This window comes from Pinus tabuliformis, chromosome X (assembly GCF_031772625.1).
Source record: "Pinus tabuliformis cultivar Carrire ecotype Pingquan chromosome X, CPIR1, whole genome shotgun sequence".
Taxonomy (NCBI): Eukaryota; Viridiplantae; Streptophyta; class Pinopsida; order Pinales; family Pinaceae; genus Pinus; species Pinus tabuliformis.
This window is the reverse complement of record NC_142308.1, coordinates 1,234,477,215-1,234,502,867: the sequence shown is the minus strand read 5'-3', so window position 1 is coordinate 1,234,502,867 and position 25,653 is coordinate 1,234,477,215. Positions and strand designations below refer to the sequence as shown.

Here is a 25,653-nt window from a genome sequence, read left to right as displayed (position 1 = left end):
CACCAATGACTCATACATGCATCCTTCTCCCAACCAAGTGGGGATATACCAAATTTGACTCATCCACCCAACCAAGTGGGGATATATCAATTGTTTATACAAGTCAAAAACATTACATCATTCATCCCACGCATAGTGGGGTTACAAATTAGGTCTTTTCATGACCGTTACATTTAAAATATATACATGACATATATAACAGAGACCAAATGTCTTAAACAAGACCATGATAGTCATCAGCAACTATCATCAGCAACATTTGTCAATAGCATCTAGGCCAGCAACCTGTATATGTCCATCAATAGTTCCCAAAATATCATCAACCATGTTCTCCCCTTGAACCTGTGCCACCTGTTCACTGTCAGATCTGATCATTGCATATGTCAGTAAGCGATATCAAAGCATTATCATCAATCAAATATACATCAAGTGATCAATAACACTATGAGGACCAATATATCAGCAGATTGAAATCATCATCAAATAGAGCAGATAATTGTCAAAACCATAGCAGACCCCCTTCTTTTGAGTCTGGCACACTGATTTTCTTCAAACCAACATATACACGACTGTGTCTACAGAAACTCACATATGTACGTGACTACACTTCAAGAAACTCGCGCATAACCACCTTTCCCTAAAAAATAGAATCTAACAGCAAGATGATGTAGAAACTACTCCCAGCTTTTGTCTGATATATTCAAATGTCTCTCTGGGCAGTGGTTTAGTGAATATATCAGCTACTTGTTCTTTGGAGGGAACATACTCCAATTTGACTTTTTGTTCAAGCACTTGTTCATGTAAGAAATGATATTTGATGGGTATGTGCTTGGTCTTGAAGTGCATGACTGGATTTTTTGAAATACTGATGGCACTTGTATTATCACATAGAATGGAGATGGGTGGAGTACATGTGATCTGAATATCTTGCAAGGTTTGCATCATCCAAAGTAATTGTGTGCAGCAAGATGCAGCAGCCACGTATTCTGCTTCAGCTGTAGATAATGCAATTGAACTTTGTTTCTTGCTGAACCAAGACACCAACCTGGAACCCATATAGAATGCACCACCACTAGTGCTTTTTCTGTCATCAACACTTCCTGCCCAATCTGCATCTGTATATGCATGAAGTGTAAGATCAGTATCTCTAGGATACCATAAACCAAAGTTCTGTGTTCCTTGAAGATATTTGAAGATCCTTTTGACTACCTGAAGGTGAGATTCCTTTGGATTTGCTTGGAATCTTCCAACTATTCCCACTGCATGCATGATGTCTGGTCGGGTACCTGTTAGATAAAGCAAACTGCCAATCATGGATCTGTAAGTTGGTTGATGTACCGCTGCAGATTCATCATTTGAGCTGAGACTACATCCTGTTACCATTGGAGTACATACTGGTTTAGAATCTTCCATGCCGTACTTTTTCAGGATCTATTTGAGATATTTGGTTTGTGAGAGAAAAATACCATCTTTATTTTGCTGAACTTGTAGACCAAGAAAGTAGGTAAGCTCACCAAGCAAGGACATTTCAAATTCTTGTTGCATTACTGAAGCAAAATTCTGACTCATGGATTCTTCATTGCTACCAAAAATGATATCATCAACATACACAACAATTATTAGCAATTTATCAGTGTCCATCTTTGTATATAGATTGCTATCTGCTGACCCCTTTGAAAAACCATGTTGGTGGAGATATTTGTCAAGACGGTAATACCATGCCCTTAGAGCCTGTTTTAGACCATAGAGAGCTTTCCTAAGTTTGCATACAAGTTTTGCATCATTTCCAAGAATGAATCCTTCTGGTTGTTCAATATAGACTTCTTCTTCTAAGTCTCCATTAAGAAAGACAGATTTTACATCCATTTGGTATACTTTGAATTTTTGAAAACTAGAAAGAGAAAGAAACATTCTGATGGCTTCAAGTCTAGCAACAGGTGCAAAAGTTTCTTCAAAGTCTATACCTTCTTGTTGAGCATATCCTTTACAAACAAGTCTGGCCTTGTTTCTAATAACTTCTCCATTTTCGTTCAACTTGTTTTTGAATATCCATTTAGTTCCTATGATATTCTTATCATGAGGTCTAGGAACTAATTCCCAAGTATTATTCTTTTCAATTTGCTCAAGTTCTTCATTCATGGCCTTGACCCAACATTCATCTCTGCATGCTTGACGTTCAGTGGAAGATAGTAATGCTAGATAGCTTGAAGCTTCAACAATGGTTCTTCTAGTCTGCACACCTGCCCCTTTTTCTCCTAATATTTGAGCTTCTGGATGATTTTTCTGAACATACCTAGACGGAGTCTTTTCTTCTATTGTTATCTCTTCTTCTGGTGCTTCATTGGTTTCTTCTTCAGAATCAATGTGATTTGATGTGGGAAAATGATCCTCATCTTCTTCATTGTCATAATCTTCGGTTTTTATCTGTTTTGGATTTTTGCATGCTTCATCAACCACAACATCAATACTTTCAATAATTTTCCCAAGTCTTTTATTGTAACATTTATATCCTTTACTTCGGGAAGAGTAGCCAAGAAGAATACCTTCATCTGCTCTGGGTTCAAACTTACCAAGTTTTTCATTAGTCCTTTTGATGTAACATTTGCTTCCAAAAACTTTGAAGTATTTTACAGTAGGAGTCTTACCATACCAAAGTTCATGTCGAGTTTGAGAGCTGTTTACCCGAACATTTGCTTGATTGAGAAAAGTGATGGCGGCAAATGCAGCTTCACCCCAAAAGGTTGCAGGAGTTCCAGATTCATCTAGCATAACACGAGCCATTTGTTGAACAGTTCTGTTCATCCTTTCTACAACTCCATTTCGTTGAGGAGTCCTTGCGGTGGAGAACTGCCTTTTTATTCCATGTTGTTCACAAAAGTCAAAGAATTCGTCTGAGGTAAATTCCCCTCCTCAATCAGATCTGAGGCATTTGATTTTGCGATTTGATTCATTTTCAACCAAAGCTTTGAAGGCTTTGAACTTTTCAAATGCTTCATCTTTATGCTTTAGAAGACCTATCCAACACATTCTAGAAAAATCATCAATGAACAATATAAAGTATTCTTCTCCACGAGGTGACTTTTTCCTTGATGGACCACATAAATCAGTATGAACAAGTTCATAAGGCTTACTAGCTAACCCTTCCTTTTCGATGAATTGAGATCTGGTTTGCTTACCGAATTGACATGATTTGCATATAGTATTTTCAGGAATGTTGATATTTGGAAGATCATGAATAGCCTAGAATCTGCATGCTTTTCTTATTTGAGAAAAGCTTAGATGTCCTAATCTTCTGTGCCATAGCCAGTTTTCATCATTTTTGCTTAGATAGCACTGTTATTGTCCTCCCTTGAGTATGTATAAGTTGTTTGGAGTTCTTGTCCCTTTAATCACAGTTTCTCCTGTATTAAGTTCACGAACAACACATCCATTTGATCGAAACACTACTTCATTTCCTTGATCACACATTTGATTCACACTCATTTGATTAACTTTTTCTTTCAAGAAAACAGAGCCTTTATCTTTTATGACAACAGGAGTGTTGTTTCCAGATGAGACACTCTTTTCCTTTTCTAAGGCATTATATGAGTGTAGTTTTTCTCTGTCACTTGTCATGTGTTTTGAGCATCCACTGTCGATGTACCATTGGTTTTCTTATCCTTCTGCATACAAGGCTATACCACATCTTTCTGTTTGCAGTTCTTTCTTTCTCCATATTTTGGGATTTAATGGAGTTTGCTCTTTTTGAGCTATTTGCCAAAATTTACTCCTGCATTCAAATTCTTCATGGCCAAAGTTGTTACAGATTGAGCATTCTATTTCATTTTCAAGAAGAGAAAAGTTATTATAGGAACTTTTCTTGATCCCTGTCACATTCCTTTGATTTCGTGCTTCTCTAGTCATGATAGTTTTGTAAGCAACACATTGAGCAACTTTGTGTCCAAAATTATGACATGAGAAACATTGACCATTAAAGAAGTTCCTGCGATTATCGAATCTACTGACCTGTTGATTGTAGTTGAAGTTCCTCCTACTGTCCTATTGATTGATATTCCTTGAAACAGATTGAGTACAATTTACTGGAGGTTGATTGTGGCTTCTATTCATCATTTAAGTAAATTGAGCCTGATTCACTTGGTGATCTGCTTTATGCCTTTGCTGACGATTGTCGAACTGTTCACTGCTCTTTGCTGCATCACGATAGCTTTTAGTGGAGGTTGACGGTTTTTTTTATTGACATGTTTCTTCAGTATATCCAAGACCCGTCTTTATCAGAGGAGAGCGCTGCACTTTGATAAGTTCATTTAAGGTTTCTGATCCTTTAGCAAATCTAAGATTGAGAGCTTTCGTTTTCCCAAGATCCTTTCTTAGACCCACAATTTCACATTCTAGCTTTTCATTGTGTTTTTCTCTTTCAGCAAGTTGGTATGTCAAGGTATCTATAATCATATTCTTTTCTTCTAAATAGATTTTAAGTTTAGAGATTTCTTCATAAAGGTCATCTTCATCTAAAGCATCCAAAAAATCATCATATTCATAAGCCATCATAAGTCTATAGTCATTACTATTTTCATCTTCATCACTATTTGATAAACCATTGCTATCTTCATGAGTATAGTAGCTCTTTTTACTTACACTTTGTTTTCTATTCCATTTTGCAGTTTCCTTCCCTTTATCATATTTATCTTTATGAGGACATTTGGTAGCATAATGACCGACTCTACCACAGGCAAAAACATTTGAAAGGTAGTTTACCTCTGAATCTACCAGAACCCCGTTGAAGATTCTTGACAAAGTTCGCTTCCTCTTCTTCTTCTGAAATATGTCCTGATTCATTGAGTTCTTCTTTTCCTTTTGCTGAAGCTTTAAATGTGGCTTCTCTCATATCTGATGGACCTCCTTTTCTCATCTCAAAGGCAGTTAAGATTCCGTGAAGCTGTGTCATGGTAATAGTCTGTAGATCCTACTTTTCTTCTATGGCAGATACTTTTGATTCAAATTTAGCAGATAAGGATCTTAAAACTTTTTCAACTAAGGTAACTTCTTTTGTCTCTTCACCCACATTCTTCATGCAATTAACAATCTCATCTATACGTAAGAAGTAACTAGCTACACTTTCATCATTGTGCATCTTAAGAGTTTCATATTGAATTTTGAGAGTTTGCAGTTTAGCACGTTTTACTTGAGAGTCTCCTTCATAGCTTAGAACGATTTTGTCCCATATTTTTTTGGCTGATTTGAGCTGCATAACTTTGACAAACTCTAATTGTGACAGACTTCCCAATAATGTATTGATAGCCTTGGCATTGGTTTCATATTGCTTTTTACTTGCTGCATCTGTAGGAATTGTTGATGGAAATATATATCCTCCTTCCACGATTTCCCAGACATCTGTTCCAAGAGATTGAAGATAGGTTGTGGTTCTTACCTTCCAATAAACAAAGTTGCCCCCATCAAAGATTGGCGGTCTGATGGATCCCCCGCTTTCTTGATTACTGATGGTGATGGATCTTCCATCAAGCGATCAAGCTTCTTCTGAAGGACCAATCAGATTCATATACACTACTTCAATTAAGGGAACTCGCGTGTACATGCAACTGTGTTTAGAGAAACTAGCGTATATCCAGCAAACTTATGATTCAGTTAATTCATCATATATTGATCTTTAATCAGTGCATCAGAACCATATAAACAGTAACCAGGTGCAGTAAAAACAGAACATATCATCACACATAAAAAACACACATGAACACCAAGATATAAGGTGGAAACACAATGTGGGTGAAAACCACCTACTGCAATCGTCTCTGTCTTCTTTTAATAATAAGAGAATTCTATTTACAATTTTTGTACTGGTGCAGTCTTATACCAGTACGCAGGCTTCTACTTGCAGAAGGCTACAACCTTCTCTCATTCTCCAGCTTCTACTGGAAGGGAGCTACAACCCCCTAGCTCTTGTACTAGCTGATATGTTTACTAGTACGTAGGTGCCGACCTACAGAAGGCTACAACCTTCTCTTTTCTTCCAGGGACCATGTTTCATAAATTTTCAGACTGGATCCATCAACAACATCATTCAATCATCAAATATATCTGCATCAACCAATCTCCTTTTGAACCAACCACAACCAAATCAATCAATCACTCTGATCATTCAGAATGTTGTCACCAGAATACAGTAACCAGAACCCAAGCAATAACCCAGAACACTGCAACAGCAAATAGAAGCAACTAAAACATATAAGGTATATGCTACTTCCATGTGTTGAACCTGCGTGCATACACGCTTTCCTCAAAGCGAACCAACGTACAAATCTGCAAATCAAATTTATGATATATACGTTGTTTTGATATGCAGAACCAGTGTGTATACGCTTCTTTTCTAAAGTGAACCTACGTACAGATATGTAAAAGATGATTTAAACATAACAACAATTCGAGACTTCAATCGTACCCAGATCATCATATTTACAGACTACAACATGCGCCGGTTATTCAGATACATGATTAAACCACATAAAGATAATTCACTTCAAGTCTTAAGATCCTGATACATCATTAGTTCTTATCCTTCATCAAGCGCTAAGGTTCTTCCTCGATTCAGATCAAGCACGACACCATAAGCCAATAACCTGCATATTAGATCTCACACTATATCAGATATTCGATACTTGAACACCTTGGCCTAATGATCTTCTCCTCTTTTTATAGTTAAGGCCTTTCTCAATACCATGGTCCAAAACCACTTAGGACCAATACCTTGGACCAAATACTTGGGGTTAATACCTCGGACCCGATACCTTGGACCAATACCATGGATCAAAATACCATGGACCAAATACTTCAGACCAAACATTTAGTTTTCCAAGGTATACGCGCTTTTCCTTTTGTGAAAGTGTGTGTGTACATATACGCGACTTGTATACAGTGAACCCACGTGTATACGTGGCTTGGTCAATGGTGAACCTGCGTATACCTCTCTTTCTTCATTTTGTGTAATCTGATCTGTAATTCTATGCTGTTAACTTGTAGTATTGTGATCTGTTCTCTGAGTGAGTTGCTTTCTAAATTGATTCCTTGAAGTTGCCCTGCATTTCATCACATTTGTAAACACTCCTGTCATGCATTCTGTCACATCTGATATCTCTTCTGTAGATTCATCTAGTTACCATATACAAGAGAGTTGTTCTGCTACAAGTGGGTTGCCATCAAGTACAATACATACATCATTCTGCTGCAAATTCTCCGGATTTCTTGGCTGGTGCCTTCAGTCGCCTATGATCTGCAATCCTTCTGATACAATGTGAAAATTCCTGAATCTAACACATCAAAAACCCTTACTACAATCACTAGTTTACTCTCCTACTTGTTCTTTACATTAACAAGTTATATAATTGCATAAACATCGAAGTAAACACTATTGCAACCTTCACAGATATACAGATCATGCACTGAAATAAACAGAAATAATAAGACAAGGGACACCATTATTTTTGGAACATCGTCCCCAGAAAAACCCAATTTGAGAAAACCGGTGCAACATATAGAGGGTTTGTATTATTAAGAAGATTCCGTGAATACAACTAGGGTGCTAGAAATGGGTCACCCAACAGAGAATATTCTTGGCAGTAGTACCTCTGTTCGAAGACAGATATTCCGGAAAATCAGCAACCGGATGATCAAACCCCACAGCGACTCCGACTGTTCCCTATGATGGACAGCGAAAGCTGTTCCAAGCACAGCTTAGGAATTGCGTCACTCCTCCAGGAGTTGCGTCACCCTATCCCGGCTTAGAATTCCTCAATGCTGTCTCTGAAGCCCTCTACGACTTTTGCGTCAACCTCTACGACCCTCTGCATCAGCCCTTCTAGGGCCCGCGTTGTCTCTCCTGACACTTCACTGCCTCTCTGCTATGTATTCTTCAGCTTTGGATGGAAATCCCTCCCTGAACTGCCCCTCACTGCAACTGATCACTAACTCGATTTCCTCAGCAAACTTCGCCCCAGAAAATCGAATTCTTGATTTCTCTTGGTGTGTCTCCAACTAACCCTCAAGCCTCCTCTTATACTTTTCTTGTTGACGAATCAACGGTTGAGATTAGGTCCCTAATCAACGGCTAAGATTAGAACTAGCTTGATCCTCGTCACTTAGAACTTTCTCACCCATATTTTATTAATACACATTAATATTTTTATTTTCCTAAGTTTAAACTTAGGAACCCATTAAAAATATTAATTATTTTAATAACTCCTCATACGGGTGGAATTTCTCCAAACAATTTTTGGGTCTTGGAGATCTGATGTACCTTAGCCTCTCCAATTTTCAAGGCTAGAGCACATCCGATGCTACCCAAAATCAATAGGAAGGACGTATAAGTTGTGCGGGTTCCAAGCCCCACCTACCCAAGTCATTTTTGCTCAGCAAATGAAAAAGATTATTTGTAAAGGAGCCCCAGTATTCGTTGCACAATGTTAATAGTTAGAGTTATTATCGATGGAAGGGGTTCACTAACAATTTGAAGTTTCGTCCCTAATCCATAAATATGAGAAGGTTTTTCAAGATCTAAAGATGAAATTGCCCCTTGAAAGGAAAATTGAACATATCATCGAAGTCAAGTAAATTTCAACACCAGTAAATGTAAAACCATATCGCTACCCCCATCATCATAAAAAAGAAATAGAATGATTAATACAAGATTTGTTAAAGCATGGGGTCATTACGAAAAGTAGAAGTCCATATGCTGCACTAGTAGTATTGGTCAGGAAGAAAGATGGATCCTTCCGGTTGTGTATAGATTACAGAGGATTAAACAAAATTACTATTAAACACAAATTTCCGATTCCATTCATTGATGAGACACTGGACGAACTCCACGAATATTTCCCAAAATTAGATTTGAGATAGGTTACTATCAAATTCAAGTGAGATTAGAAGACGTCAAAAAAACTGCATTCAGAACTCACGCAGGGAACTATGAGTTTAAGGTAATGCCATTTGGTTTAACAAATACGCCAACCACCTTCCAGGCAACCATGAACGAACTCTTCCACCCATACTTGCAAAAATTTGTGTTAGTCTTTTTGGACGATATTTTCGTTTATAGTAAGACATGGGAGGAGCACTTCAAGCATCTAGAGGAAGTACTGTCTGTATTAGATAAGAACCAATTTTATGCCAAGTTATCAAAATGTACCTTTGGGCAAAAGAAAGTTGAATAATTGGGACACGTTATATCTAGGGAAGGAGTCAAAGTGGACCCCAACAAAATAAAAGCAATTAAAGAATGGCCCAAACCCAAGAACGTATCTAAACTAAGAGGATTTCTAAGTTTAACTGGGTATTACAAAGGGTTCATAAAATAGTTAAAACTATGCACATTTGACGGCGCCCCTGACCAACTTGTTAAAAAAGAACACTTTTCAATGGAATAACCAGGCAGACAAATGCTTCGAGAATCTAAAAGAAGTGATGTCAACCACACTAGTACTGGCAACTCCAGACTTCTCCAAGCCATTCATAGTCGAATGTGATGCTTTAGGGTTCGTAATTGGAGCAGTATTAATGCAGGACAACCACCCTATAGCTTTCAAAAGCAGGAAACTTAACAAACGGGAAAGATTGAAATCAACTTACCAAAAGGAGATGCTTGCCATCATACATGCTTTAACTAAATGGCGACAGTACCTGCTCGAAAGTATGTTCTTAATCCGAACTAATCACAATAGTCTTCAATTTCTACTTCAACAAAAAACATTGTCAACAAAACAACAAAAGTGGATGGAGAAACTTTCAATGTTCGACCTAGAAATACTACACAAAAGGGAAGGGAAAATGTCATATCTTATGCACTCTCACGTAAGGATGATGATAACACAACATGTGTCGCCTTGGTAGTTGTTCCTGAGTGGTTAGACGAAATACGAGCTGAGTATGCCAAGGATTTGGACTGTGGTTCTATGATTAAAAATATCAGTCAATATGCCAATTTTGAATGGAAAAATGACATATTATGGTACAAAGGTAGAATTTACCTAACCCCAACATCCAAATTTAGAATGAAAATTATAAAGGAATCTCACAATTCTCCTGCCATTGGGCATGTCGGATTCTTCAAAACTTACTACAACATTCGGCAATCATTCTATTGGAAGGGTATGAGCAAGGAAATCCAAAAATATATCGCAGAATGTGATGTTTGTCAAAGAAGTAAGAGTGAAAATATCCCAACCCCTGGGTTACTACACCCATTACATATTCCATGTTGAAGTTTCTAAGTTTACTTATTTAGAAACCCTCCATGCACTTTATCTGATTTATTCCTACTTACTTGTTATCTTCCTTAACAAGTTATTTACAGTGTAAATACTGAAAATAAACACTAGTGCATGCTCAACATATTACAGATCAACAACTAAAAGAAACAAGAACAAACACACCACATGACACCATTATTTTTGGACTAATGTCCCTGGAAAAACCCAATGTGGGAAAATCGGTGCAGCTATCTGAGGGTTTTCTTATTAAGCAATATCAGAGTACAATCTGGGTGCCGAAACTGGCCTACCCAACAGAGAATTTCCTTAGCAGTAATACCTCTCGGTTTCTGACAAATCTACTGGCTGAAACCCCGGATAATCCTTCCAGCAACTACTCAGCACCAATCGACCCCGAAAACCCCAGTGTCTACCCAATTTGGACTACGTCAGCCTCTCCTAGCCCAGCGCTGGCACTACGTCAGCCTATCTTGGCCTGCATCAGCCCCAGGAGGCCCTGCGTCAGCTCTCTGAGCCTCTGCGTCAACTACGCTGGCCCCTCTGGTGCTCTGTGCAGCACTTAGTTGCCTCTGCGTGGCCCTACGTGAGCACTGGCTGCTCCTGCATCTCTCTCTCTGGCTGCTCTGCTGCTATCCCGACACTATCTCTGCCTCTCTGTCTCTTTGTACTCAATGCCCCTCAGCTGCTCTCCCGATCACTGATTCTATCTCTCTTAGCAAACCCCGCTCTAGAGAATAGAATGACTGATCACTCTGGTGTATTCTCCAAGTGACCCTCAAGCCTCCTCTTATACTTTTCATGTTGACATCTCAATGGCGGAGATTAAGCCCCTAATCAATGGCTAAGATTAGATCTGGCTTGATCCATGTCTTTTGGACCACTTTAACACAGATTCATATTAATATTTTATTTTCTCTAAGTTTAGACTTAGGGACTCCATTAAAAATATTAATAATTTTAATATCTCCTGATCTGTTAAGAATCTGCCCAAACCCTTTTCTGGGCATTGGAGATCTCATGTGCCCCAACCTCTCCACCAAATTTCGTGGCTAGAGCACATCCGATGCTACCCCAAATCAACATTCCAAATAAAAAAATGGGAGGAAATCTCAATGGATTTCATTGAAGGACTACCTATGTCTGATGTTAAGGACAAGATATTTGTTGTAGTCGACAGACTCACTAAATATGCCCACTTCATGGCAATAAAAAAACTGACACAACTAAGCAAATTGCGGATGTGTTTTGTAAAAACATTTACAAACTACATGGTTTTCCCAATGTCATTGTCAGTGAGAGAGACGCAAAATTTAAAGGTAATTTTTGGAAAGATTTTGTTGGACAGCTAATCCTCTATGGATTGGTGTAGAATGTGAACAGCCACAAGAGTCCAAGAGACCTTGGGATGTGGAACCCAACGGTCACACAAATGTACTATAAATGTATATCATGTCAATAATAATGCATTCAATGTTTTATCATCCACCTTTGTTGTTTACATTCCATGTGACTTTAACATGGTATCAGAGCGCAGGCCATGCCTGGGCATTTTCAGATTCTATTAGCTCTGCATCATTTCCAAAATTTGTCTGCCATTTCTCTATTTATAGAAATATTCTCATGTTTCTCTCCTGCACCTTGGCACTCTAGCAGACCGTTTCATTAGTCTTTGTGAATGTGTATGCATTGAGTGTTGGTTGGAATCTTGAAAATTGTGCATGTGACAGAGCGCAGGTTGTGAGAAAGTCCCTGTCAGTCTAAACCATTGAAAGCTCTGTGGTTGCTAGTAATATCTGTCTTTCTAACTGTCTCAGCTACTGGGGTGCGTTATACCCATTTGTGTGGTAGTATGTCCATACTCGTTTCTTATTCTAGTGTTGTCCAGACCTGTTTCCTATTCTGGCGCTGTCAAGATCTGTTTCCTATTCTGGCGCTATCAAGATCTGTTTCTTATTCTAGCGCTGTCCAAATTTGTCTCCTATTCTAGCGAGCGTTATTTACGCCTTGACCTTAAACCACCTAGAGCACCCTGAGGTGCTTGAATTGAAGCTTGAGATATTCTCGGTTCATCATCTACATGCTCCAAAGAGGTCCTTGCACCTCCAATGTTTCTTGGACCAAATATAAGAGGTTGATGAGAATGAGAAACTAAAACCCGAGATGATGATGTTTCAAGTGTTGGAAGTTGGAATGGCGCATAACCAAGAGGCAACTTAAAGCCACTGGAGTTCATAGGACGAACAACAGACCGATTTGCTCCATTGACAGTTGGTGGCATAAATTGCATCATGTATGGTAATGAGAACCCAGCTAGAACTGGAGGACCTGGAGAGTTAGACACCTGAATGGAATGAGTATAAGTGCGGGCAACATTCTTCAGGTGTGTGCATGCAGAAAATACGAAATACGAAGCGTAAGGGGCATGGATCGACACCAAATTCACGTTCTATGTCGCCAGGGCTATCCATTGACACCAGTTTTGGTGCATTCAGACGAAGTTTCCGTTACATTTAAGCAAAAAAAAAACTATTGCAGTACGTTGCTTGCGTGCCATCCCCGAGGTTCGAATTGCAGTTTGATGCGAAGAAATTTGGTTGGAGTCCACTATTATCTGCAAGAGCCATTGGTACAGCATCTAGAGCATCTGCAAATGCCCGAACTGCATACTGCTCCACTCCAGGAATCTTGTTAGTGGTAGCGTCGACAGTGAGTGAACATGAAATTTCTGCAGATCCACCACCATATATAATTGAATCATCATGAATCAAGTTCTTGGCAACACAAAGTGCATCATGAAGGCTTCGCTTTGTCTCTTCAATCATCATCTTGTTTCCACCACGAATAAAAACTGTCACTGCCCTTGAATTTGGGCACTGTTCTATGTATAACATCCAATCCTTAGTTGTGCCAAATGCTTTCTCCCTCACAAGTCCATCCTTCCCTAGCTTCTCAGGTGTCAATTCCTGAAATCGTGGTACTATTCGCTGCTTCTCGAAGCCTGTTGGTGTTACACAATTTTTTATGCATTTCTCTACATTTCCATTGGCATTGAAAGTCTGGGAGGAATTTGTGGAGCGAGGATCTGCACTGCAATTGGCATTGAATGTGTGGGATGAGTTTGGGGTCCTTTTAAGAAGGCAATTGATATGTGTGACTCATTCGTGTATTGTTCGGTAGAGCGGTCTGGGTAGCCTTCGATTGACTCTCAGTCCTGTCAAACAACTAGTATTGACACCTCCTCTGTTGGGTATGCTTTCCCTCGTTCTCTCTGTCCTGCTCTCAATTCCTATACAATAACTAATAATTAATTTGTGTGAAGAGTGTGTGGTGGCTCACACTGTGCCCATGAACGACACTTCATTTGGTTGTAGCATCTAAAGGTTCAAATTCGATATTCATTCAAATCTATCAATTACCGATTTGTAGATTTGAGATTCAGATTTGAGGTTTTCTGAGGGGTGAGGCACTCTGTGTTTTATTTTAATGCGACTTTCTAGAACAGAGGATATTGCAGTAACATTGAATTGTGAGTGACTGTTGCTTCTTCCTCATTGGTTAATAGTTGTGATCGGTTTCTTTAAAGTGTAAGTTTGATAATGAAGAAAATGACCAGACTTGATAATGCATTAGAGTTGTTAAATACTCTGATACATTCCACTGTTGATGAGATGGTTAAGATCAACAAAACCTCTCTTTCCAATATTAAAATGTGTCTGCAAAATGCACAAGAGAATATTGAGTTTTTGCAGCTTGAGACAAAGCTACAGCAAGAGGAATTACAACAAAAAAACATCCTTCTGAACTTGTTCAGAACAATCCCTTATTTGACTTTGAAACAGGATCCTATCAACAACCAACAATTCATCAAGTCAGTAATGTTGAGTTTGATCCCCATCAAGTGCCAATTTCAAGTGCAGTTTCGCATAAAGATGCAGAAATTCAGTCTGCACTTCCCAAGTCGGTCATCCAACCTTGGGAAGAGCTTCTCCACAACAAGCACAAAATTTGTGTTGGATATGACAAGGACGTGTCCTTTCATATTCCAGATTACTCAAAGCCCATCCAATTTCAAAGCGCCTGATTCCTTCATGACAGTTCACCTTTAGCTGTTCCAGATTCTGCTCTTCTACCACAGCAACAACAACAGATTGTGAAATGCCAACACTATGACCGAGTTGGCCATATGAAATATCACTGTTTTGATCTTCATCCATGTAAGCACTACCATAAAACCAGTCATTCTTCAAACAGATGCTTCAAAAACAAACCTCCTGCAAGAAAAAAGATTCATCTTGGATGGATCGCTTCTTGGCAATGGGCTTCAACAACCAAGAAGATATTTCGCTCATACAACAGGATTTGTTCTCGAATATTGAACAGTCTTGCAGTTGAGTTTTCTCCATCATCTCACCTTGTATCTGACAGGGGGGGAAATGATGGTCATCTACAAGCTTCAAAGCCACATCAAGCGAGCCTGAGCCACAACCTGCCATACAAGATTCAGAGTTGTAGCCAGAGACAAAGATGTCCCTGAGCATGCCTTCAGTTGATGCCTCTTCAAAGAATTGGGGACACTTCCTCTAGCAAAAGACTTCAGCTTCTTGCCAGTTTTGGAAGAGTTCCAGAGAATTGCATTAAGCATTCCAGAGTTGTTGGTCATCCTTAAACCATCACAGGTCGAGACCTCCCTTTTCAGGTTGAGGTTCTCCCTTTCATGTGGGGTGAGACCTCCATTTCATGGTTGAAGGTTTCCCTCTTCAAAACACCAGGAGCACTTCCTCTAGCAGAAGACCTGAGCTTCATGCCAGACTTGGAAGAGTTCTGGGAACTGCACTAAGCGTTCTAGTGTTGGTGGTCATCTTTAAACCACCCCCCTTATACCAACATTTCAGAGAGCACATTTAGCCTAGTGCTGCCATGCATGTTTTTGCACATTTTGTATTACAACTCTCTTCTTGGACTCATATATAACCCTTCAGATTAAGGAGGGGAATGTTGGACAGCTAATCCTCTATGGGTTGGTATAGAATGTGAATAGCCACAAGAGTCCAAGAGACCTTGGGATGTGGAACCCAACAGTCACACAAATGTACTATAAATGTATATCATGTAAATAATAATGCATTCAATGTTTTATCATCCACCTTTGCTATTTACATTCCATGTGACTTTAACAGATTTCTACCACCAAGCAAGAATATCGCTCAACATGAGTTCAACTTATCACCCCCAGACATATGGTCAAACTGAAGTTGTAAATAAATGTTTGGAAACATATCTCCGTTGTTTCATCACCGACAAACAAAACAAATGGTCTCAGTGGCTACACCTGGCAGAATGGTGGTACAATACCACCTATCATACTTCAGCTAAAATGACTCCTTTCCAAGCCCTATATGGCTATGAACCACCCAGGTGGAAGGATTTTGTGCTACACGATTCTAAAGTACAAGCAATAAAGGACCACTTAGAAGAAAACCAAAGAATTATTAACCTATTAAAAGAAAATCTAACAGTGGCACATAATAGAATGAAGCAACAAGCCGACCAACACTGCACCGAAAGAGAGTTCAAAGAAGGAGATTGGGTCTTTGTTAGACTTCAACCCTATAAGTAGTTATCATTAAAACAAGAAGGGAAAAATAAGTTATCTCCTAAATATTATGGACCATACCAAATAATCAAAAAAATAAGTAGTGTGGCTTATGGACTGAAGTTACCAGACAATTGTCGAATCCACAACACATTTCATGTATCAAGTCTCAAAAAAGTATTGGGGCAAAATCAAACAGCTCAAACAGAGATACCCGAGACTGGTGAAGAAGGAAGGATCATCGTAGAACCTAAAAGCATCCTCGCTACCAGAGAGAAGGTACATAAGTCAAAGACTATTAAGAAGTACCTTATTAAATGGAAAAAAACTTCCAGAGGAAGACTCATCATGGGAGACAGAACGTTTTCTTCGACAACACCCAACATTGTTGACGTTTTGAGAACAAAGCATTTTTAAGGGAGAGGCAATGCTATGAATTAAATATTCATAACTATATGTATATAATTAAAATAAATGATGAAATATTAAAATAATAAATTAATATTAAGTTAATAATTAGTAAATAGATTAAACTAAGTTACTCTATTAGTTTTGGAAAGGCATTAGTCAAAAGACGTGTATTTAGGCTGGTGGCCAATCAACTCCCTTAAAGGAGAACCGCCCTAGCCTTGTAACAACATCATCCATATTCGAATAAATTATATATATATGTGTGTGTGTGTGTTAAAAAAATCAATGTTTTTGAGCATTGTGAATGAGACTGAACAAATTAAGTGTTCCAGGGGAGGTCTTGAAGGGCCTAACAACTTAGGGTAAGAGCCCTAAAGGGCTGTCGTGGGCCCCACAAGGGCCACGACCTAGGAAAAGGAGGTCGAAGGCTTGGGAAAGGCCCTAAGGCCTACAACCTAGGGTTCTAAGGCCAAAAAGGGCTACCATAAGCCCTTGGACGGCTGCGGCTAGGAGAGAAGGGAGACAAGGAGGGAAGAGCGAGGGGGAGAAGGGTGAGCAGAGGAGGATGGAGGGCTAGCAGAGGGATAAGGAGGTTGAGAAAGGGGAGACAAAGGGAGAGGAGGGGGAACAAAGGCCTTTCAAGGCCATGAAAAAGGCCAAGAGGGAAGGTTGAGGCCCTAAGGGCTTACAGCCAACCTCCAAGTGGCTAGAAGGGCTAACACAAGGGCCCAAGAGGCTAACGCTTAGGGTTTGGAGGAGAAATCTAGGCCTAGGAGCCCTCAAAACTATAAACCCTTGCTCCAAAATTAAATTTGTTTCAGGTCTTCAAATTTACTGCAAAATTCCTTGATGTTTGCCCTGCAACAATTTTTAGAGGCTAGATTTTACCCTCAAGGGCATAGATTTAGCTATAATCCATTTCTTCTCACTTGATCTCACCTGCACAAATGAATCTACAAATACCCAAAACCCCAATATATACAAAAGTCCAAAAATAATTCAAAACCCCAAAAACCCTAGTTGCAAAACAAATGTTAGAAAATAAATTATTTACAAAACTCTATTTTACAAATATATTTACAAAATATACATGTGAAAAATGCTTGAAGGAATTTTGAAAGATTAAATTTTTATAAATCTTTGATAATGGCTAAATGTATTTCGAAAGATAAATGTAGAAACCATAGCCTTAGCGAAGTTAGAGAACCATAAAAATAATTGGGATCCAAACAAAGTCAGCCTTTGTCCACAGTTCGTGAACTTGGAGTCCAAGGGTTGGGGAACCTGCAAACACTATATATTTCTCAAAGATAACCGTTAGAACATATAGTGAATCAGATCACCTAAGATAAGCCCACAGCTTACCAATAGAATGCTCCTATCACCTACAATGAAATAACGATTAATAATAATTACAAAGCACAATATAGGAATGCCCGTACCCAACACATACCACAAATCAATAGATCAGAGACACAATGAACTGCACCCCAAAGTATTTATTATGATTATTCCAATGTTCCTAGCAGGACAGTAATTTACATCAGTTTTTCAGAGTTATATTAGCCAAAATCAAATGGCTTGAGACACAAATGTTATAGATGAATCCTCTAAGTGGAAAATAATGACTAGTTGGCTTGATCCCCATCAAAAAAATCTCGACCATTGATAAATCTTTGATGAGCTTTTAATCTTTGCCGTTGAAATAATTATTTTTGAGGAATTTTCGAATTTCTCATTAAACCCTTTTTTTATGAGCTCAAAAATAATTATTTTTGAGCTATTTTCCTCAAAAAATTGACTTTGACTTGAGCACCAAGGCCCAAGGGTCCATTTTTTCTTGAAATTTCCAATATTCTCTTGGTGGGAGACCTCAAAAAATTAATTTCTTTAAGATCCACGAATTCTTCCACGTGGAAAATTTAATTTCTCTAGCAATTTAATTTTTTACTCTAATTAATTGATTGTCTAGCTTAGTATTAATTTTATTTTTTCCAAGAAAATTAATTAATTGACACTTGAGGGGATTAATTATTTTTTCCACCCTCAAATATTTTAGCCATGGTGTCTAAGTATGAGGGACCATGCACTAAAATATTTTTTACATAAGATTTTACATAATTCAACCCTCAAAGGGAGAATACCCATTCGTTATAGACCCTCAATTAATTACCCAATTTTGCGACACAATATGATCTAGTAGACCAAGTGATTTGTAATAAAATAATTTAGCCAATTAGCTTAAATTATTCCCAAATCACTTTTACATAAGATTCGACTAAAACACTAGGACTCACCTAAGACTTTGACGATAAATTCCACCCTAGTTTTAGGGTGAGGCTAGAGGGAAAAACTTTGCCGATCATCCATGTTTAGAAACACAAATGAATCAATGAGACAAAAAACCTCCTAAGATGAAATTCGTCGCCAAAATAATAGGCTTACCTAGGTTGTTACATACATATACGGTCTTACTAGCATCATTTACATTAAAAATTTGCAAAATGGGTTTACAATGACACAATAGCTGATGGCTGATGATCTCAATCTTTGAAGAAAAATATGGTACATTTGCTTCCTTGGACCTTTGACAAAATGTGTGCAACAACTCCATTTAAGTTCATCTTCCAAATATTGTTGACATTTTCTAAGGGAGCCACTTCAATTAGCAGCACAGTATAAGATCCTAAATCTTCATGATAGCCAACCGACTAATTCATAGGATCTAGGGTGCCTTCTACATGATAACTTCTCTCTTGGTGGTGTAAAATAAAAAAGGTACTCTCACGAGTATGGATGGTAGCATAAGAGAGATCCATTTGGAAACTACCTCTTAGATCAACAACCCATTTACGAGATAAAAGCATTCCCTAAGCATTTGGAACACCCATGACAACTACATCCACCAATAATGAAATGTCCTAGTAAATAGCCAATCTTATGGGAAGATCCTTGATTAAAAAAGACATTAAATTCTTTGGAATCCATAGCACATATATTTCTATAAGGCCTTGTGGTTTTCAATCCCAATCGATTCATTATTATAAGAGACATGAATCCAACACAACATTATGCAGAAGCAATTCACTCACTACTAAAGATTTAAAAAGGGTTGGCAACTTGTATTTCTCCTTCTTGATTCATGGTTTGGAGAGTAGCAGAGGCATCTTCATTATTTTCCATGACTTGTGTTGATTGACTTATCATTTCAAGCCCCAAAACTTCCTTTATCTGATTTCTTATGGAAGGAATCTTTACCAACTCAACAATGGGAATGGGCATCTTAGCAATACCCATCCAGCTCGTTACATCCAACTTTAGCTCAAAAGAATTACTTATTGAAAGATCACATTGAGGTACCTCCACATTTGGTCGTAAAGGTTGATTATATTTCTCAAGAAACTTCACAAGACCTTGTTGGTCTCTTCGAGGAGGGTTACCTTTTCTTCTTTGGTAGGTAAAACCTTTAAACCTATTGGCCCACATCTTTTGGATTTCTTCTTGAGATGGTCTCTTGTTAATGTTTCTTAGGGCAGTATTGTTCTTTGCTTTACATAATTGCATTAAAAAACATTCCACCATTTACATTGCATTCACCCCATATCATCATAACATCAATAGCAATTATGTAGAATGAACAATAACATCAACTATGCAATAGAATATAAAAGGAACATTAGAAGAAAAGCATGCACAAATAGAGACACCATGATTTGGGCGAAGACCAGGGAAAAACCCCACAAGGGGGAAAACCCTTCCAAATTCTTCTTCTTATTAGATTGGCACAAAATGTTTAGCAAAGAGAGTGTACAATGATCCAATTCACCAATCATAATATTATCCAGCAAAACCAAAAAAGCAATGAGCCCAATATACAAATCTGAACCAGAACAAAATTTCCAAGCCTACGGTCTATGGTCAAAATCTGCGATCAACTGTCAACAAAACCCTAAACCCTAGTTGCACGAAGCTAGTAACCATGCATGCAACCGAGCTTTCTAGTCACAGGGAGCACCTTGTCATGCATGCAACTATGGCCAATATTTTTGTCATTCAACCTTGCGGCTATAGATAAAATTTCTTCTTTGCATGTGTGAGCTCAGACCCTGCAATTTCGGACCTGTACGAACCAATTTTCCGTAAACCAACTTCAAGCCTATGTGAGTCAATCCAAAGAATAGAGAAGAAGAATGATTGATAATGATGTCCAAATGAGGTTCACTTGACTTGTATTTATAGGCTTCCAAGGGTGACCAATTTCTCTTTAGGGCCGACCTGTCCTTTTGTGCACATGTGGGTTTCCATATTAAAAATACATTTTCCTTAACCAAATTAAATTCTTCCAAGGGCTAGGATGGGTCTTTCTTGATGAGGAAGATTATCCAAAGGAGGGAATTTGTCCCTGAGCTGCCAAATTAACACTCCCTCTCAACTACGGAGAAATTACGAACTACAACATGTGTCCCATCTCAAATATCAAATCAAATGTCATCTCTGCTCATCTTGTTAAACACTCTTGAATCTAAAAGAAGAAGACATCATAAGGGAGCTCAAGATACCACCCCCTATCTATCAGGGAGCCACTGCTACCACTCGAAATCACTGTTACCGGGGAGCTACTGCTACCACCCGAGAATCATCTGCTAGCAGGGAGCCGATGTTACTACCCGAGAATCATCTGCCAGCAAGGGGCCAATGCTACTACTCGAGAATCGTCTGCCAATGGGGAGCCAATGATACTACCCGGGAATTATCTACTAGTGGGGAGCCAATGCTACTACCTAGGAATCATCTGCCAGCGGGGAGCCAATGCTACTACCTAGGACCCATCTACTAGCGGGGATCCAATGCTACTACCCGGGAATCATCTACCAGTGGGGAACCAATGCTACTACCCAGGAATCCATAGACAGTAGGAGGGATACCACTTGCCTTAGGAGGTAAGGATCATGCCTATCCCACTGTCTGGTGATAATAGGAGGGATACCACTTACCATAAATGGTAAGGATTGTGCCTATCATATTATTTGTTGGTCTTCCCAACTTGAACCTCAAGAGTTAGTGGTAGAATGCCTGCATCTCTAGCTTAAGCAGCATACAACTTACCATAAACGGTAGGGGTCGCGCCTAACTCAAGCAACCATCACCCATTGGCCAAATGGGTGGGAAAGACAGATGTCAACTGGGGTATACTTTGTCAAATTCAAAGGTCCCTCAACCTTAGGAGCTCTAAGGCTCAATTCCTCACCCTAGGAGCTCAAATAGGGGGGAAGAGAATAGCTTGGTGTCCTCGATCACCCTGACCCTTACCCAAGAGGGTCACATCCATCAATCCATGCTGCTCTCTGAAGATCAGAAACATATCAAAGTGCTCGAATTTGGCACCGACCTAAACAACTCACTAAATAGTTTAAAGTGCTTAGGAACTTGTAGGGTGCTTGTTGTATGTTGAATAGGTTGCTTTCCCTGTGTTTTTCACAGACTTTACAGTTTGATATCTAAGACAACAACTTGTTTTGACTTACAACTTTATGACCATTGACCTAAATTGAAAATTAATTATATATTTGGTTAGATTATTTTCTGTAAACCAAAATCCACTGGTTACACTCTATATACTTGTATTTTGGTATTGCTAAAACCCACTGTTTAGTTTTCTTCTGCACAATGACATCTCTCACAATTAGACAGTTCTGGAAGATTAACACCTCCACTTCAAGTGACTCCATTTAAGACACCAGTCCTGTTTGGGATAATTAGGGATTACTTCGGAGACTCCTCCCTTGGTCATTTAGGAGATTGTTGGGCCTAAACAACGAGAGCTTGGGCCACGGTGATAGTGGGTCCCTACCCTGTGTGAAGAGCCTCCATGTCTACAAGAATGAAAAGTTCAAACGATACAGGCAAGCAGTAATAGGAGCATTTGATGCATTTGATACAAGATGCAGTGCCTAGATCCATGAACATGACCCCTAATTCATTGGTAGTGTCTACTTTGATCATGCAGAGCCTTACCCAAAATTAGAGAAGGGTGGGTGTATCAAGATTCTTTACAGACCCTACATTTCGGATAATGTTGAAAACTAGCAAGTATTTGAGGATGACCATCAGATTGTCTAGTTTCTCAAGGGCATTGAAGAGTTAGAGGGAAACGAGCCTAACTTTAGGGATGAGCATTCTGTAGAACAAATGCCCTCCAATTAGTTTCCGTTTGGTCTAATTCCCTTGGAAGTTTCTTTCAGTAGGGATGACGCTTTGAAAGGATGAATCGATTTGATCAACCTAGATGATTATGAAGAGATCAATGTGGGTACTAAGACCAATCCCAAATTAAAAAAAGTGGGAATTCACATCACTCTTGAGGAGAAGAGCAAGATCAAGAAATCGGTGATGGACATCAGGGATGTGTTTGCTTGGTCATATTATGACTTGAAAGCATGCAAAGATGATGTGATCTAGCATATTATCCAATTAGTTAAAGGTGCTAAGCTTTTCAAGCAAAAACTTAGACAAATCAAGCAAAAAGTTTTCTCCTACAAGGTTACCCATTTTGGTGGGTTACAAGCCACACTTACCATTGAGCCACCCCATCTACAAGAATAACCATGGTTTATAATTATATTACAATTCCATATGCGAAGGTGGCTTTATGATATTAAATAAGTGTTATATGCACCAAAGGGGGTCGTGAGTTAGATACAATTTGAACCACACCAAACATAACATTATTAATGGAGTACTTGTGGGTCCTTCTCTAGCCATTTCCAACTGTTTGCATTATGTGTTCTTGAGTTACTCAATGGAGCCATAAATAATTGTTGTCATAGCTGGAACAAAACCTTCATCCATCAAATGATATTTTGAACTCCATGTAATATCAATTTGGACACGTATATAATTCGATGAGCCACCTTCAATTTCCTTTGAACTGTTGGCGGCTACATACGAGGTTCGACTTGTCTTACGGAACCGCCCCATCATGGACCCTTACATGAATGAAGCCCCTTTATTATTCAAGGTGGAGATTCATTGCTCAAAAATATATTCGACCATACGATGAAAAGAAGGCGAATCGTCACACATCATATATTAAGTGAAGCAGCGGATATGTTTATAAAATTGTGGAACATAGCCAGCATGTTATTCAAATGAGTTGTTGCCATTTCAGTCATAAATGCAATGCACCTTTCTTGGCCATTTGGTTCTTTGATTTTTCAAGTGGACTGGTTGTCATAAATTCAAATGGGTTGTTGGATGGCATATCATTTGTGGAGCATTCATCTTAGGAAGTTATTGAACCACATTGAGGGGGTTGTAATCTTTTAGCACCTTCTAGAAATATTATTTTTTTGTAAGAGGTTGGGCTAGACTCTATTTAAGAGCAGCAGAACTCCCTCAACAAGGGGAAGCAAAATTCTGGATTTAAGTGGCCAAAGGCCTTACTGTGGTCAATAACCAAACAATCAGAGAAACCCATGAATTAAATTTCCAAAATACTTGGAATATAAAGATATCCATTAAGGATAATTATATAACATATAAACGTATAAGTAAAAATGACATGATTGGCATGAATTACAAATGAGGGCATCATATATATACCTAGGAAGGAGTGCACTTTCATTAAGAGTCATGTCCTTTCATCATTGCTAATTATTATTTATTTATTGATATTTTGTATATATTTATTATTTATGTTATTTATGTTTGTAACAATAATCTAATGGAAGCATAACAGTAGCAATTAAATGGTTAAGGTCAAGTCGTAAAGCAGAAAGACACCATGTTGAATACATGCAATATACAATATACAAACAGCACTTTCTAAATTTGAAAGAGATGCATGTTATCATAAGGGAGAATCTCATTAATATTGTCAAATTCAAAAGTTGGTACTCATATACAATGATATTTCATGCTCATTAAGATATCCACCGCCTGTTTTTCATTGAGGGGCAGAACTCAAGGGCCTTGGCATGCGCAGTGACCCAAACTCAATAGAAGAGCTACTGAAAGATAGAGATGTATTTATGCACATAAATAGTATTCAGACAAAAATCTACTTAACCTGAAAAACAATTGTACAATCAATCTCTTATTGGCAGAGTGACAATGTGGGTTGTATATTACCTCAAAAGCTTTTGGAACTACACAACTACGCTTTTCAAGAATGTCATCTGCTTCCAAGTTATTGCCTGATAATATGTATGTTGCACAATGATTAAAATTTAGAACCTTTAAATAGGTACACCTTTTATAAAATTGTTAATGTAAACATTTTATAGCTATTTTATGGTGCATTAAATTATATAAGCTATATAGATATACTGCTGTATATGCATTTTGAGCAAGCAGTTTAAAGAGACATTTTCATGCCTGGCAAAATAGAAAGATACATATAAAAAATTAATCATCCAGGCATAGCAGAACAGTAATTAGAGGAAGAAATCAAATCATTGTTGCGAAAACAAATCAAATCAAATTGCAATTGAGTGCAACATATCCAAATTTGGGCTCAGTAAATTTATAAAGATGGGTTTGGGGAAAGTTAGTAATTAATGGACCCATTCAGATCTTCAACAATCATGCTTCTTTTCAGCTATCAGTATTACTAAAGTCTATTGTGCCCCACATTCTGTTTGGGCATTGTAGCCCACTAAAAGTGGGGTACCCCTTTGGAGAGCTTTCCTTTCCAATTTATCTTCCTTCAGCCAGCAGCAGCAGCGCCTGACAGCCACCTGATAGCTTTGATGTGATATTTTATCTCCACCACCTGAGCCAGCCATCATGTTTCCTCGCTCATTTTTCTTGATCATATGTTTGAAGGTGGGCCATCCAATCCTGAAGGTATGATTTTTCATTATGTAATTGGGTGCTTATGCTTGTTTTTCTTGGGCACACTTGGGTATGGATAACTAAATAACTTGGAAGGAGAAAGGCCTTTGACTGTAGCGTTGTTCCCTTGCCTTAATAGGGGGGTTGACCTTGAATCCTAGTCCTGTGGGATCTCTTTTATTGGCTATTAGCTTTAGGAAGGACACTACACGGGAAACCCTGATTTTGGTTGCGTTCTCCTGCTTACCAATATCATGTATCTCATTTCCCTCCGTTCATTACAAACATTTTCCTATCTAGGTCCACATTTGTCCATTGGGTCGACAAGGTATTAACATCCCCTTCCCCTTGTCCACACCCTGGGTTGGGGTTGGAAATGATACCCTGGGAGGTTGACACAATAAAAAAAAGAAGATTAAAAGCAGAAATGGCCACAAGAAAAAAACAATAAGAAAAGAAATTCATTAAATGCAAAAGATGGTTGGGATACACAAAGCCACATGTACAAAAGCCAAGCATGAGCTCTACCCCTTAATCTAT

General features: G+C 38.5%; 1 protein-coding gene across 4 annotated transcripts in view; it reads right to left on the bottom strand.

Moving 5' to 3' along the window:
* Positions 1–25,653, bottom strand: part of LOC149144408 (uncharacterized) — a 431,629-nt gene that overhangs the window by 205,851 nt on the left and 200,125 nt on the right. For all 4 annotated transcript variants that reach the window (XM_089447736.1, XM_089447734.1, XM_089447733.1 and 1 more), the window contains one exon: positions 24,409–24,473. In XM_089447736.1, the coding sequence (XP_089303862.1) occupies positions 24,409–24,473 (65 nt within the window). The remainder of the gene's footprint in view (positions 1–24,408; positions 24,474–25,653) is intronic.